General features: G+C 39.2%; 1 protein-coding gene across 1 annotated transcript; it reads left to right on the top strand.

Moving 5' to 3' along the window:
* Positions 1-5067: 5067 nt before the first annotated feature.
* LOC146712769 (nuclear factor 7, ovary-like) lies at positions 5068-11403 on the top strand. The gene is made up of 4 exons (XM_085444172.1): positions 5068-5153; positions 5596-5727; positions 5829-5881; positions 9365-11403. Exons 3-4 carry the CDS (start codon positions 5846-5848, stop codon positions 10523-10525), a joined length of 1197 nt encoding a protein of 398 aa, XP_085300298.1. The 5' UTR covers positions 5068-5153; positions 5596-5727; positions 5829-5845; the 3' UTR covers positions 10526-11403.
* Positions 11404-12923: the final 1520 nt, after the last annotated feature.

Genomic DNA, 12923 nt, shown 5'->3' with positions numbered 1-12923 from the left:
ATGCAAATATAAATTGTACATGTTGTAAACATATACAACTATTTGTCTAAAAATGCAGCCAATACACCTGCCGTTTTTTTTTTTTTTTCATTTTCTACAACCATTTAAAATATTACTAAAACTAAAATGAGAGAACAATCAGGTGTCACAATAAGACGCCCCACAAATGATGTGTGCCAGTAAAAAAAAAATTGTCAGACAGAGGAGAACAGCACAGGGATAAACCTGCAGGCATGACAACAGGTGGTGTATCACTCCGCTGGTTTTCCACCTGGTGACAACATTCATTTGTGCCCTCACTGACACACAAAACAACGACTACACAACAGACTAACTACACTCTCCATGCTAAACGTCACAAATCACCCACATCTAAAAACTCTCTCTCTCTCACTCTCATCTCGCAGTCGTTGCCGTCACCCCCAAAACTTTCGGCTCTTTTAAAACAACCAAATCTCACGTGTTGACTTTTTTTTTTTTTAAATTGGTCGACATGGTACATTTTTCCACCGATAGGAAAGAGGTGGCTTTTTTTCTTTCTTTACTGTTTTTGCGCTGTCTTTAGAAAACGCTATAAAAAACACACACAAAAACACTGTGACGACAGTATTTAGAAAAAAGCATGGCTTATATATAATTAGATTTTTATCATAACTCTGGATCTACTGGCCTGTAATTAAAAGTTAAAGATCGGTGTATTCTTTGAAGTCCGAACTTTCAACACGGGCTGAAATAGATACTCAGCCTGGCTGCAGCTTGTTGCTATGTCAGCTTAAATTCGGCATGTGATTTGGAGGTGCAGGATATCCGTGGACCACAGAGGGTTAGTAACACTCACCTTCATTCCATTTTCAGAGTGTAACAACCTGTGTGAAATCCGAAATTCCCATGGTGTTGTTCAAAATGTGCTTTGGCACAATCATAAGCATCGCTTGCTACTGAAAACAAGAAAATGGTGGAGGGGGGTAACACTATGCAATATATTCAGTTTTAGCATTTATATTCACTGTTAACTGTAACTACACTCAAAGTGTTAATGCTATCTTATTTTAAAAAGCAGGGGGTGTCCAGGGTACACACTCTGCAGAGCAACATCAATAATTAGGGGTGGGTTTTTATAATCGATTCATCGATTAAAATCGATTCTGGCTTGGATAACGTAAAATCGATTCATTAAAATCCTGAATCGATTTTTCAATATAAATTTATTTTGCCCGAAATGCCAGAATCTCTGGTGACATCTCACAAAATTTCAAGAACCACCAAACAGTAAATGAGAGCAGGTACAGGGATTCTGCACAAAGACTTAAACACACAGCGCGACCCGCGGATCAGAATCAGTTAGATGTCGCCTTTCTCACAGTCGGGGCTGAAAGCTGACAGCTCGCTGATTCTGATCTGTCGGCGGGTCCGCGCTTTGTGTTCACGCCCTTTATGCGCTGATTCTAAAGCTGTTAGTTTGATCTCTCTCCAAACAATATTGACCGAACCAGCAGCAAAAGAAGATCCAAACGCTTCACATAAACATCGTCATGAATTCACTCTGACTTTTACTGTTTTGCTTCCACCGCGATGCACAGCTCTCTCTCTCTCTCTGTACTTTAAGAACAGTTTCCCTTTCTTCATTATTCGCTTGCTTGTTACGCACAAGTCTACTGTTGTTTACAGGCTGTCGGCCGCTGTTTTTTCCCCTTTTACATTCTTCCGAAAAGAAAACCTCATTTCTGCTGTTCAATACTGAACAAATTTAAACTTTTTAAAATTAGTCAAAATGCAAAACGCTTAGCCGTGTCTCTAATAAAACCGCTGTAACGTCAGAGGTAATGTTCATATGTTGATTAATGGTTTTCTTTCGTTTTTGATGTACTGCAGAATATTTTTATAAAATCCCAGGCCAGGAAAATCACCTTCATGTTTTTCTGTTTTATCTTCAGCTACTTTGACACAAAGGCATCTGCTGTGACGCTCACACCTGTGATAAAGTCTTGCGTGTGTCAGTTTCCTTTTTATTGATACAAAAATATGTAAATGTACTGATCTGAATCATAATATTTCTGACTGTCAAAATTTCCCAGATTTAAATCGAATCTAATCTAATTAAATCGAATCGTGGATCGAATCGATTCGGGACCTTGTGAATTGGAATTGAATCGATTCTAGAAATCAGTGACGATACCCAGCCCTATCAATAATGTACTGTGGCCATAAGATGGCAGTAAACTGCAGTATGGCAGCAACTTTTCAAAATTGTTAACATGCTTGAAGAAAATGTTAAAGATGTTCAAAATTATAGAGTTGTCATAGCTGTAGTGTTTCATCATGTTCACTAGCTTAAGTATCTTATTTATTGTCACCATCAACTTTGATCTTCAAAGTGTGAGGCTTTGCATGGACCAATAATAATAATATTCTTATGATTTTGTTATAATTTATTAAGCAATTAATACATTAATATTCACTTAAAATTGAAATTATTAAATTGCAATAAAAACATAATTATGTAAGACATTGACAGTATTTACAAAAGTGCTCTGAGATTTTTGCACATGTCTGAGCTTGACATGACCCGGTGAGAAACCCCCTCTGGGCTTCACCACTCAGTGGAAGTGAAACATGACATAATTCACCTAGATGATTTCTAACTTGTTTTTCTTTTTCTTTCATTCAGTCTTTTACTTGTTCCTGAGTAAATCCTTTTGGCTGAGACTGAAGTTAATCTTCATAACTGGACCGTTTTATTTAACTATGATGTCTCACTGCTGTCAGTAAGAAAGACTCTTTCAGCCACCATTATTCTCGATGTTAAATTGTAATATACGTATTGTAACACTTTTTCTAAACTGAAGTGTGTTTTCACTTGGAGCAGACATATCTGGACCAGCATATTCATCCTGATGACTACTGCAGAAATGATCAGATTTCTGGGGGGTTAATTTTGGTTATTTATTCAACTCTGTTCTAAACACCAGCTGACCATTGAAAGTCTTGGGTTTCTGCTAAAATAGAAATAAAATTCTAACATATGATCTGTCTGGAGAACACCTGTCCTCTATGCATTTTACACTTCAGAGTTGTGCTCTTGTCCTTTTGTCGAATAAAAACAAGAACCTTTGTACCTTTGTTTCGACGTAATTGTAACTAACTACTGAATTTAGTACAATCACATGTTACATTAAAGCAACGCTGAAAAAAGTAATGTACTTTGTGTAATCTGTTATTTTGTGACACCCAACACCAGTGATGGGAATAATGGTGTTGCTAACGGCATTACTTTTTTCAGTGACTAGTAATCTAACAAATTACTATTTCTATTGTTGCCATGCCATTACTAACAAGTGCAGACGCGTTACTATTTTTCAACACATAGACAGCTGAACCTGTCTTCAGCATACCGGGAGCTACGCAGGCAGTGCTGCTCATTGGCTGAGGAAGAATAAAGTAGTTAGGGTAAACCAATCACATGACCGATTTAAGATGGCATAGCATCAAGATACTATGGCAATCTCTGTGAGGAAACTGTTGAATGTCACAGGTGCTGCTAAGAAGCCACCAAAGCCAGAAAACAGGAGGAGCGATACACCTGATGTCAGGTCTGCAGGTATCAGGCACAAATAATTTTTGTGGGATCTTATTTGATGAAGAACACCTGATCGTTCTGTAAATAGTTTGGAATGGTTCTTAAAAAAAAAAGTTTTTTAGGTAAATAGTTGCATATAACTTTGCAAAAGTTTTGTAAACCACAAGTTTTAAACTTGTAGATTTTTTTAAATGTACAATTTATATTTGCATTTGAACTTTTGGAAATGATTCGTTAAACATGTTTGTGAAATTTTGTCTGAACATAGATGGATTAATCAGTTGTGTTAATAGAGTATATTAAAATGAAAAAAATAACTATAAAACTAGATGTGAGGTTGTGCTGAAAAGAATGATACCAAACAAGACAAGATAAACAGCTTTTAAACCTGAAATGTAGAGGTCAATGTAGTCAGAAAACGGCCAATTATACCCTGGACCCCAGAGGGTTAAACTTTTTTATAAAGTAATGCAATTGTTACTTTCCCTAGTAAATGTTTACTTTCATAATATTGTAACTTAGTTACTAACTCAGTTACCCCCCTCCCGCTTCACTCACCATCCGTCTCTTTCTTCTGCTCTTAATCAGTACTGTAGTGCAGAACAAAAACGAGTCCAGACAGATGCCTGCACCCACACACACACACAGACACATAAAAATGAGACAGCTTCTAGAGGCAGTTGTCAGGCCTATGGCTGACTCAGAGAAAAAGGACTCAAATGTAGGATTCAGACGGAGGCACTGGTAAACGTTTAGTAACCAAATTTATTTAGAGAAACAAGTGAATGTACAAGACAAGTAAACCGTGAACTGTGGGAATGAACATAAACTATGAATAATGCAAAACTGTGAAGTACATATGCAACCTGAGCTATGAAAGCAATTAGAGAAACTTGGACAGTGAAAATGACACTTCTATGACTTTGTGGCCAAAAAGGGTGTAGACATACTGGATGGCTGGTTCATGGGGATTCCCTGATATGGAAATAACATAAGTTCAGGTATTGTTCCGGGAAAATGCTGGCTGACTGTGGTGTAGAGTGTTCCTTTGATGCTTACTTGCTGCAGGTGGAGGAGTAGCATGGAGGGGAGAATTGTCCGAGTGAGTGGGGAGGAATCCAGAACTCCAGAAGCTGAGGCAGGGAGGCAGGCAGGTGCATAGGGCGAGCAAAGCCATGGCTGAGAAAACTGTCTAGAAGTCCTGCCTCTGAATGAAGCTTTTCTGGGGAAGGTTTGCATCAGGAGAGTTATTATAAATGAGTATCACAAGGTAAGACAATGCAATTCACTTAAGCGGTTCACAAATACTATTGTGGCCTACATTAACTTTGGTTAGCTGAGACTCTGTTGAAGAGGAGTGGAGAGTGTTGGTGTTATATGTCAACAGATGAAATGAATGGCCCCTCCCAGAGGTGGAACTGCTGACTCTGTGGAAAACACCGAAACTCACCCGGATCATGACGGTAACAAGACAACAAGCATCAGCGCCATGTTACGCTAACTGTTAGCAGTTCAACGATCCAGTGAAGATCCACCACTCTGGTTAGTAGTGGCTTTATTAAAGCATAAGGAACAGGTAAGTGATCATCAGCTGGTGCATAGAGACAAAAAAAGGTGGGGAAACAAAAATATCTTAGAGAAAAGAAAAGGTTTGCCTGTTTTAAACTTTGTTCTGTTATTAAAAGGATTCACAGCATCATGATTAAATATTTTTGATTAAATTAGCAAAAAAGAAAATCATCAAGGGTCCTAAAGGCTGAACGACAGCTTGAGATACAAAGAGAGTCCACCTTTGTGTGTTAATGCGTGACAGATCCCAATAGAACAAACTCATAGTTGTGCCTGTGGCTGCTGTGGAATATACACTACACCACTGAAGGGCACTCTGTCTTCTTAGCTTCTTAAAAGTTTACATGTTTTGACCTGTCTTAAGAAGACAAACAGCTACGCTCTGGAATGAAACACACACGTGGGTGTAGTTGAATGAGTCTCTACCCTGTTTTTCGTCCTCATTAAAGAGAGACGCACAGACGATCAGACTGAGCTCAGACCAAACTAGCAGCTTCCTCTGAGTGAGTCCAGCTACAGGAGAGAAAAGTGGAAAACTCCAACACTGCTGCTTCAAGCTGCTGACGCTCCACACACTGAATGTGAGTTTGAGCAAAAACACGACTCAAAGGAAGTTTCAGTGAAGGTGGTAGAGGAGGGAGGGGAGCCAGGACTGACTGTACTTCCTGTCTGCTGTTTTCAGCTTCACTCACAGACTCAATGGCTTCCAGATCAGAGGAGGATCTCTGCTGTCAGGTAAGTCAGGAGATCTTCAGTATTCCCATTGTTCTTTTATGTAGCTACAGCTTCTATAAAGACTGTCTGAAGGGATAGTGGAAAGAGAAAAGTTAGTACATAAATGAGCCACTTGTAAACCTGGCTTTAAAGAACTACTCATATTTTAATATTAGATAAAATTAACTTGAGAAAATGCACATTGCAGTTTTTTAATCAATGCATTTATTAAGGTTTAAAAAAAAAAAAAAGCTATTCAAACCTGCCTGGCCCTATTTTAAAAGGTATTTTATAAAGTAAGTGACTCCCTTCACCCGGTTAGGCAAAAGTCAACAATCTTCGGTCGACGTGGGTGGCCTTGAATGAGGAGAGAGAGAGTCACAACAAATAGTCTGATTATCTAGGGGAGAATTTTGTCATTCCTGTCAGCTTTTACCTTGAGCATCCAGCTGGTGCCGGGGGGGCGCATGAGACGAAGATGGTAGTTGTTTTGGTTAGTGCGAACAAACTGCATCCAATTTTACAGTAGGTCTAATGTCTGTCACTGGTCACCAGGTCTCATCGTTCAATGTCCTCCATCGAGTGTTGCCAGACACACGACACAACCGACCATAGAGTATCCGGCAGGGAATGCCTCCACAGGACAATCGGGATAATTCTTCTTTTGTCTTTTAGCAAACAAGTCTGGGAGAGTCTCTAAGGGTTAGAGAATAAGCAAGACTATACAAGACATGAGAAGCTAAGCAGGAAAGATAAGGAAGAGGGAGAAAGTGTGACAGCCAAGAGAAGAGAAGTGTTTCGGGACCTGGATAACTTGTCATGATTAATGGAACCTTGAATTCTGATTACTGCTGGCAACCTTTACTGAGGTTCTTTAGCATGATCTTGAACTACCCGTAAATGGCAGGTTAGCCATGCATGTCACCTATTAATAGAGATAGATTGATAATATTTAAACTATTTAAATTTTAATATTTTAAATTGAAATTAATTAATGGTGGGACTTCTTTGACCAGTCTTGTTGGAACGGGGTCTAAAATACATATTGATGGTTTGGAAGAAGTAATTACTAGAGAGTTGAAGAAAAAGAATAAATAAATATCAATGTATTTGAAAACAGCTACACAACAGACAGTCGGTGTCATAAGCCACTGCCTCTGTTCAAACATGGTCATTAACAGTGGACATAGAAGGCTTCTTTCACTAGTCTTTTAAACCATCTGTCTTCTCTGTCCAAAATGATTCCAGCATTCAGCTGTCTGCCATCTATAATCCAGTTTTGAGATCCCTTCCCAGACACCTTAATGCCATTCACATCCTTGGCCATTTGACTAAAGTATCACATGATAGGGTGGGGCTAGCTTTCACAATGGATTCACCCAAAACCTTGGCTGATTGTGACCTACACCTGTTTTAACACATTGACTCATGTGATTATGTAGAGAATCAGTAGCGGAGTGTGGGAGTATCCCTTTGGGGAAAATCCCAAAGGGCTTAAAATCTGGGACTGCACACCAAGAAACTTTGATGAGAGATTAAATGCCCTAAATCGTCCATTAGTTATGGTGCAATAGGTGTAGGCTGCTGGGGGATTCCCATCATGTACGGAGTATTACTGTCAGAGGGGCCCGGAGGCAAGAAACTTGAAAGGAACCTAAGAGCAGTAACCCAGATTGAAGGCGGAAGGAATGTTTTAACAAGGTTTATATAACTAATACAATGGTAACATTTGGCAGCCTGTGCTTTGTGCTGGGCAGAGGGGGGAGGGGCGGTAGTTACACTCTCAGTAACACAGGAAGAGAGCCAGAGGGAGAGAGAGAGAAAGAGAGCCAGGGACAACAACATCACATTAGAAAGGTATCCGGTTGTTCAGTGATGACGTGACGAATCCTACTTCCGGGTCTAAAGTAGTCTGCGTTTCATATGGCTTTTGTGTTGTTAACATGTTTAATGTTTTGTATTTTCTTCTATTTGATCTCAAAAAGCTCCTAAAACAGTCAGTGATCCCTGTTGACCTCCCTCGGCTTTTATTAAATAATCATTTATTTAAGCTCAGTTTTTAAAACCTTAGGATGTAACTACAGCCCAGCCCATGCAGCAGTATATGAATGACTAACCTCGTATTGTGGATGGATTATCTCAGTTGTTCTCCTGGCTGAAGTTTGGTCCTTTTACAGCATCCTGCCATGCGATTACATTTGTTCCTGACCACCGAGAACACTCACGTTAACTTTTATCGAGTGGAAAAAAAGTTAGCTTGTTTATATTATGCTAACATAGCTGTATATATATGAGTGCTTGTGTATTAATACACAAACAATACACATGTGCTTTCAATTGTGTAATTTAAGTGATCTAGGTAGCTCTGTTTTCAGTTAACACTAGAAATGTGTTTTGGAGTTTGTACGTGTTTTGTCTCTAGGGGCCACCGTATATATTTATATATAAACAAATATAAATAAAACCACCTTTTTTACATTAGTAATTCTTTTTTTTGCATAATTTTGTATTATTGTTAATAATAAATTAATTAAAACAACAAAACAACCTGAAGAGCCGGTTCGGAGCCGAAAGAGGCTCTTTTTAGTGAGGGGGTTTGAAGAGCCGTTTCTCAAAAAGAGACGGAAATCCCATCACTAGCAACATCATCAAGCAAGTAACAAAAGGGTCTGCTAGTTGGGGTGCACTGAGGATAAATCTACTTGGTCATCCGTGGCAGTGTCAAATACGTCTTCTCCAGGGGATGTACCAAGCCGCATGCGCCGTCCTCTAGATCCACCAGTGACAAAAAGGCACCTGCACACTTAGATTTACGTATTAATGCATGCTCAGTCATCCAGGTAAGTAAATCCTCAAAAGTTGACGCTTCACCTCTCATTTGATAAGCTTCTTCACTTCTAAGAGCGACTGGTAGAGAGTCCTGGATTTTTAGCCCTATCGTAGTGTTCTCCCAAGAGGGTCACAAACCCCCTATTGATCTTCTACCTGATCACACAAGCCAAGGGTGAAAAAAGGTGGGGTCACAATCAGCCAAAGTTTTGGGTGAACCCATTGTGAAACCTAGCCCCCTTGTATTAGGTGATTTACTGTAGTCAAATGGCCCAGGGTGCGTTCACTATGTGTTTATACACTTGAATACTGAGTATTGAATTATTACTTGTGATTATTCTCTGGGTGTCTTACACAGCATGCCTTTAACCCTGTCTTAACCCTCCCCTCAGACCAATCAGTCACATCATATAAACACCCTTCCCTGAGCCTGGTTCTGCTGGAGGTTTCTTCCTGTTAAAATAGATTTTTAACTTCCCACTTTTGCCAAAGCGCTTGCTCATAAGGGGTCTATGACTGTTGTTTTTTTTCTCTGTTGTTTTATTGCAGGGTCTACCTTATAATAAAAGGTAGACCCTGCAATGTGTCTGAACAAAACAATTTAGCAAACAATTAAAAATAATTCTACAAAAAAATTAGCAAAAATTAAGAATGTACATTACTATGTTCTTACAGGAGAGAGATCAGAAAACTTCAGGGACTCTCTGCAGTCTGCACTCTGAGGAGCTCAAAATCTTCTGTCTGGACCATCAGCAGACTCTATGTCTCGTTTGCTGTGTTTTAGCACAACACACCAAGCACAGATTCACACCCATCAATGAAGCTGCACAACAACACAAGAAGGAACTTCAGGAAACTCTGGAGCCCTTAAAGGAGAAGTTAAATGTTTGTGAAGAAGCTAAAGTGAAGTTTGATCAAACAGCAGAACACATTAAGGTCCAGGCCCGACACACAGAGAGGCAGATTAAGGAGCAGTTTAAGAAGCTTTACCAGTTTCTAGCAGAGGAAGAGGAGGCCAGGCTGGCTGCACTGAGGGAGGAAGAGGAGCAGAAGAGTGGGATGATGAAGGAGAAGATGGAGGCTCTGAGCAGAGAGATAGCAGCTCTTTCAGACACAGTCAGAGCCACAGAGGAGGAGCTGAGAGCTGAAGACGTCTCATTCCTGCACAACTACAAGGCTGCAGTGGAAAGAGTCCAGCGCTGCCCCCTGCTGGATGATCCACAGCTGCCCTCAGGAGCTCTGATAGACCAGGCCAAACACCTGGGCAACCTGACCTTCAACATCTGGAACAACATGAAGTACATGGTCTCCTACACTCCTCTCATTCTGGACCCAAACACTGCTGATCCAAACCTCATCCTATCTGAAGATCTGACCAGTGTGAGAGGAGGAGAGAAGCAGCAGCTTCCTGATAATCCAGAGAGGATTCATTGGTTTTACTCTGTCCTGGGCTCTGAGGGCTTTAACTCAGGGACTCACAGCTGGGATGTTGAAGTTGGAAACAGTACATATTGGGACCTAGGTGTGTTGACAAAGTCTATGGGGAGGAAGAAAGAGTTATGGTCTGAATTATGGAGAATAGAGTTATTTGAAGGTAAATACTCAGCATGGTCACCATCAGCTGCTCTCACTGCTCTCTCAGTAGAGAAGAAGCTCCAGAGGATCAGAGTGAATCTGAACTGGAACAGAGGAAAGCTGTCGTTCTCTGATCCTAATACTAACACACACATACACACCTTCAGAAACACTTTCACTGAGAAAATGTTTCCATATATTCGCACTCGTGAAGAAGTGAAAGTGTTGCCGTTAAAAGTGTCAGTGTCACGGAGCAGATGAGTTAGGGATGATTATATTTCTAATGTCGTTTCCTGTCAGTGAAATGTACATTGGGTCCAGATGTAATAATACACCCAGTCTAACAGAAGGTTCACATTTGAATGTATTTAAGAATGATTTAAAAAGTGAAAACTCAGCACAGGGTTAAAAATCAGCTTGAGTTGTTACTCAGAGTGAATACAAACCTCAGATGAAAAAATTATAACTGGTTATAATATATCATGCTAATGAATGGAACTCCTGCCACATTAAATGATATTAACCCTTTAGAACCGGTAGGAGCGGACACGCTCCATTTTGCGTAACTATTTTTATATCCCGGTAGCACTGCAACCACGTGAGCTAGCGCAATAATTTTTTTTGCATATGAAACCGGAGGAATTGTACTGACATCTTATGCCATCAGCTTGTCCTCGGTCACAGTTTCCTTCCACATATAGCTTTGCAAAAACTGCATAAAAAGTGCTTGTAGCAACAAAAACATAATATTCCAGAAACACGCTTTGCCGATCCGATCAGCTGTTTGTAACACTTCCTACGTCCATCAGCGCGAACTATCACATGACCGCATGACCTGCCCGAAACCGGAAGTGACGTCATTTTACGGAATTGTAGTTTTTTTTTTTACCATCGTTTTTAAAAGTTATGTTTAACTTCATGACTTTCTGTGTCATTTCTGGGATGCTGAGGACTCATATTGCACTGCTGGAAATAGTTTCTTTTGATGCATATGCTGTTATTTTGCAAATTTGCACTATAATATATTTTTTCGTTTTTCCTGTAGTATATGAAAATTGGTGTATCTCAAAAATAAAACTATGAAAACACTCAAAATAAATTTCCTTTGGTGGGAAACTAGTTTGTGCAACTTTTTTGTATTTACAGTTTTGAGGGATAAGCCTCTTAAATTTCTCTAACTAGAAATATATGTTAAAAAAACAAAAATGATTTTAAATTTTTTTGTAGTTTATTGCACTTTTTTGCAATTTATGTAATTACTATGCACTTAATGCAGACATATTATTAAAATTTGGGCTATAATGGTTGTATTGATGTATAGCAACTTGAAATGCTCCAAAAAATGGCTCCACAGCATGTAAAAATATAATATAAGCTCTGGCGGACTTGGTTCTATGGTAGGTCTTAAAGGGTTAATAAAATATATAGCAAGGATTCAATTAAACTTTATATTTATTGTTTTATAATGTGAAAGAAAAAGGCATTTTAATCAAAATATAAATATTTAGTTTATTTCTCTTGTGGTTTAAAAAAAAAAAAGTAATGGAAAACATGTGCCGCCATTACGTATTTAAAATACAAAATCTGAGTAACTGTATTCCGTTACAGTTACCATTTAAAAAGGTTGTATTTAGAATAGAGTTACTTTGTTGAAATAAATGGATTACTCGATTATTTTCCTGTTTCATATTGTGGTGTTACGGTTGCCATGATTACAGGGTGCCGCTCTCTCTCTGTGCGACTGTGTGTTTCCTGGGTGAGAGTGCCTTTTTGTTGTTGTTGTTCTAAGCTAATAGGCAGAATGCTACAGGCATAGCTCTAAAGAATGTAGCCTCATGGGCAGTGTAGTCGGTGCTGCAGGTAGAATAGAGTGCCATACATGTTATCTGTCTGTGAGCGAGGGAGGGAAAAAAAGGATAGTCGAAAAGTACGAGCTGTCATCGAGCAGAAACGGGAGCTGGAAGCATGTAAATATAATAACAACCACTGCAGCCAAGAAGAGAGCCTGACGAGCCCAGTTGTAAGTAAGCTATTAAGACTCGACTGTACACCGTGTTCGTGTTTTCCTCCGAAACAATAAGTTCCGTTGGAGCAGCCTTTCAACGCCTCTCTCTGTCTCTCACTAGCAAAGTTAACCCACACAACAAAGTAAAGGTAGTTTTTGGCTATGAGCCCGACACAAACCCTACGTATTAGCCAGACGTCCCTTTACTACGGTTCGCAGCCGCGGACCTTCAGTAACAGTAATAAATCACACAGCAATAGTACATTCACGTAGATGTAGTTGTAAAAAGCATGATAATATACTAAGTAATCCAAAGTATTCAGAATATGTTACAAAATACATTTTGGGGCATGTAATCTGTAATCTGTAGTGGAATATGTTTTAAAAGTAACCTTCCCAACACTGCATATAAGGATTACAGTATATTTAAAAAAGTGTTTTTCTTTTTGTTTAATTGTAAATAATTTTTTAATAAAAATATGTATTTACATAATGTAAAATGAAAGACAATGAAAATATTTTGCTAACAGATCAACTGAAAACGCCATTGCTACAATGGCGGGCGTTACACTAGGCTGCTCTTTGTTGACTTTAGCTCTACTTCTAATAAGATACTCCTGAACAGACTAATAGTAAAACTGCTGGATATCGGAC

This window comes from Copadichromis virginalis, linkage group LG3, assembly GCF_057382275.1.
Source record: "Copadichromis virginalis isolate Kocher_CV1m ecotype Utaka linkage group LG3, C_Virginalis_male_GT1.1, whole genome shotgun sequence".
In the NCBI taxonomy this organism is placed as follows: domain Eukaryota; kingdom Metazoa; phylum Chordata; class Actinopteri; order Cichliformes; family Cichlidae; genus Copadichromis; species Copadichromis virginalis.
The sequence above is the reverse complement of the archived record's forward strand: the minus strand, read 5'-3'. Positions and strand labels throughout refer to the sequence as shown.

Bases quoted from the DNA above. Each gene is read 5' to 3' on its own strand.
- LOC146712769 (XM_085444172.1), top strand. From the start codon at position 5,846: ATGGCTTCCAGATCAGAGGAGGATCTCTGCTGTCAG. The intron at 5,882-9,364 runs GTAAGTCAGGAG...ATGTTCTTACAG, and splicing joins AGGAGGATCTCTGCTGTCAG to GAGAGAGATCAGAAAACTTC.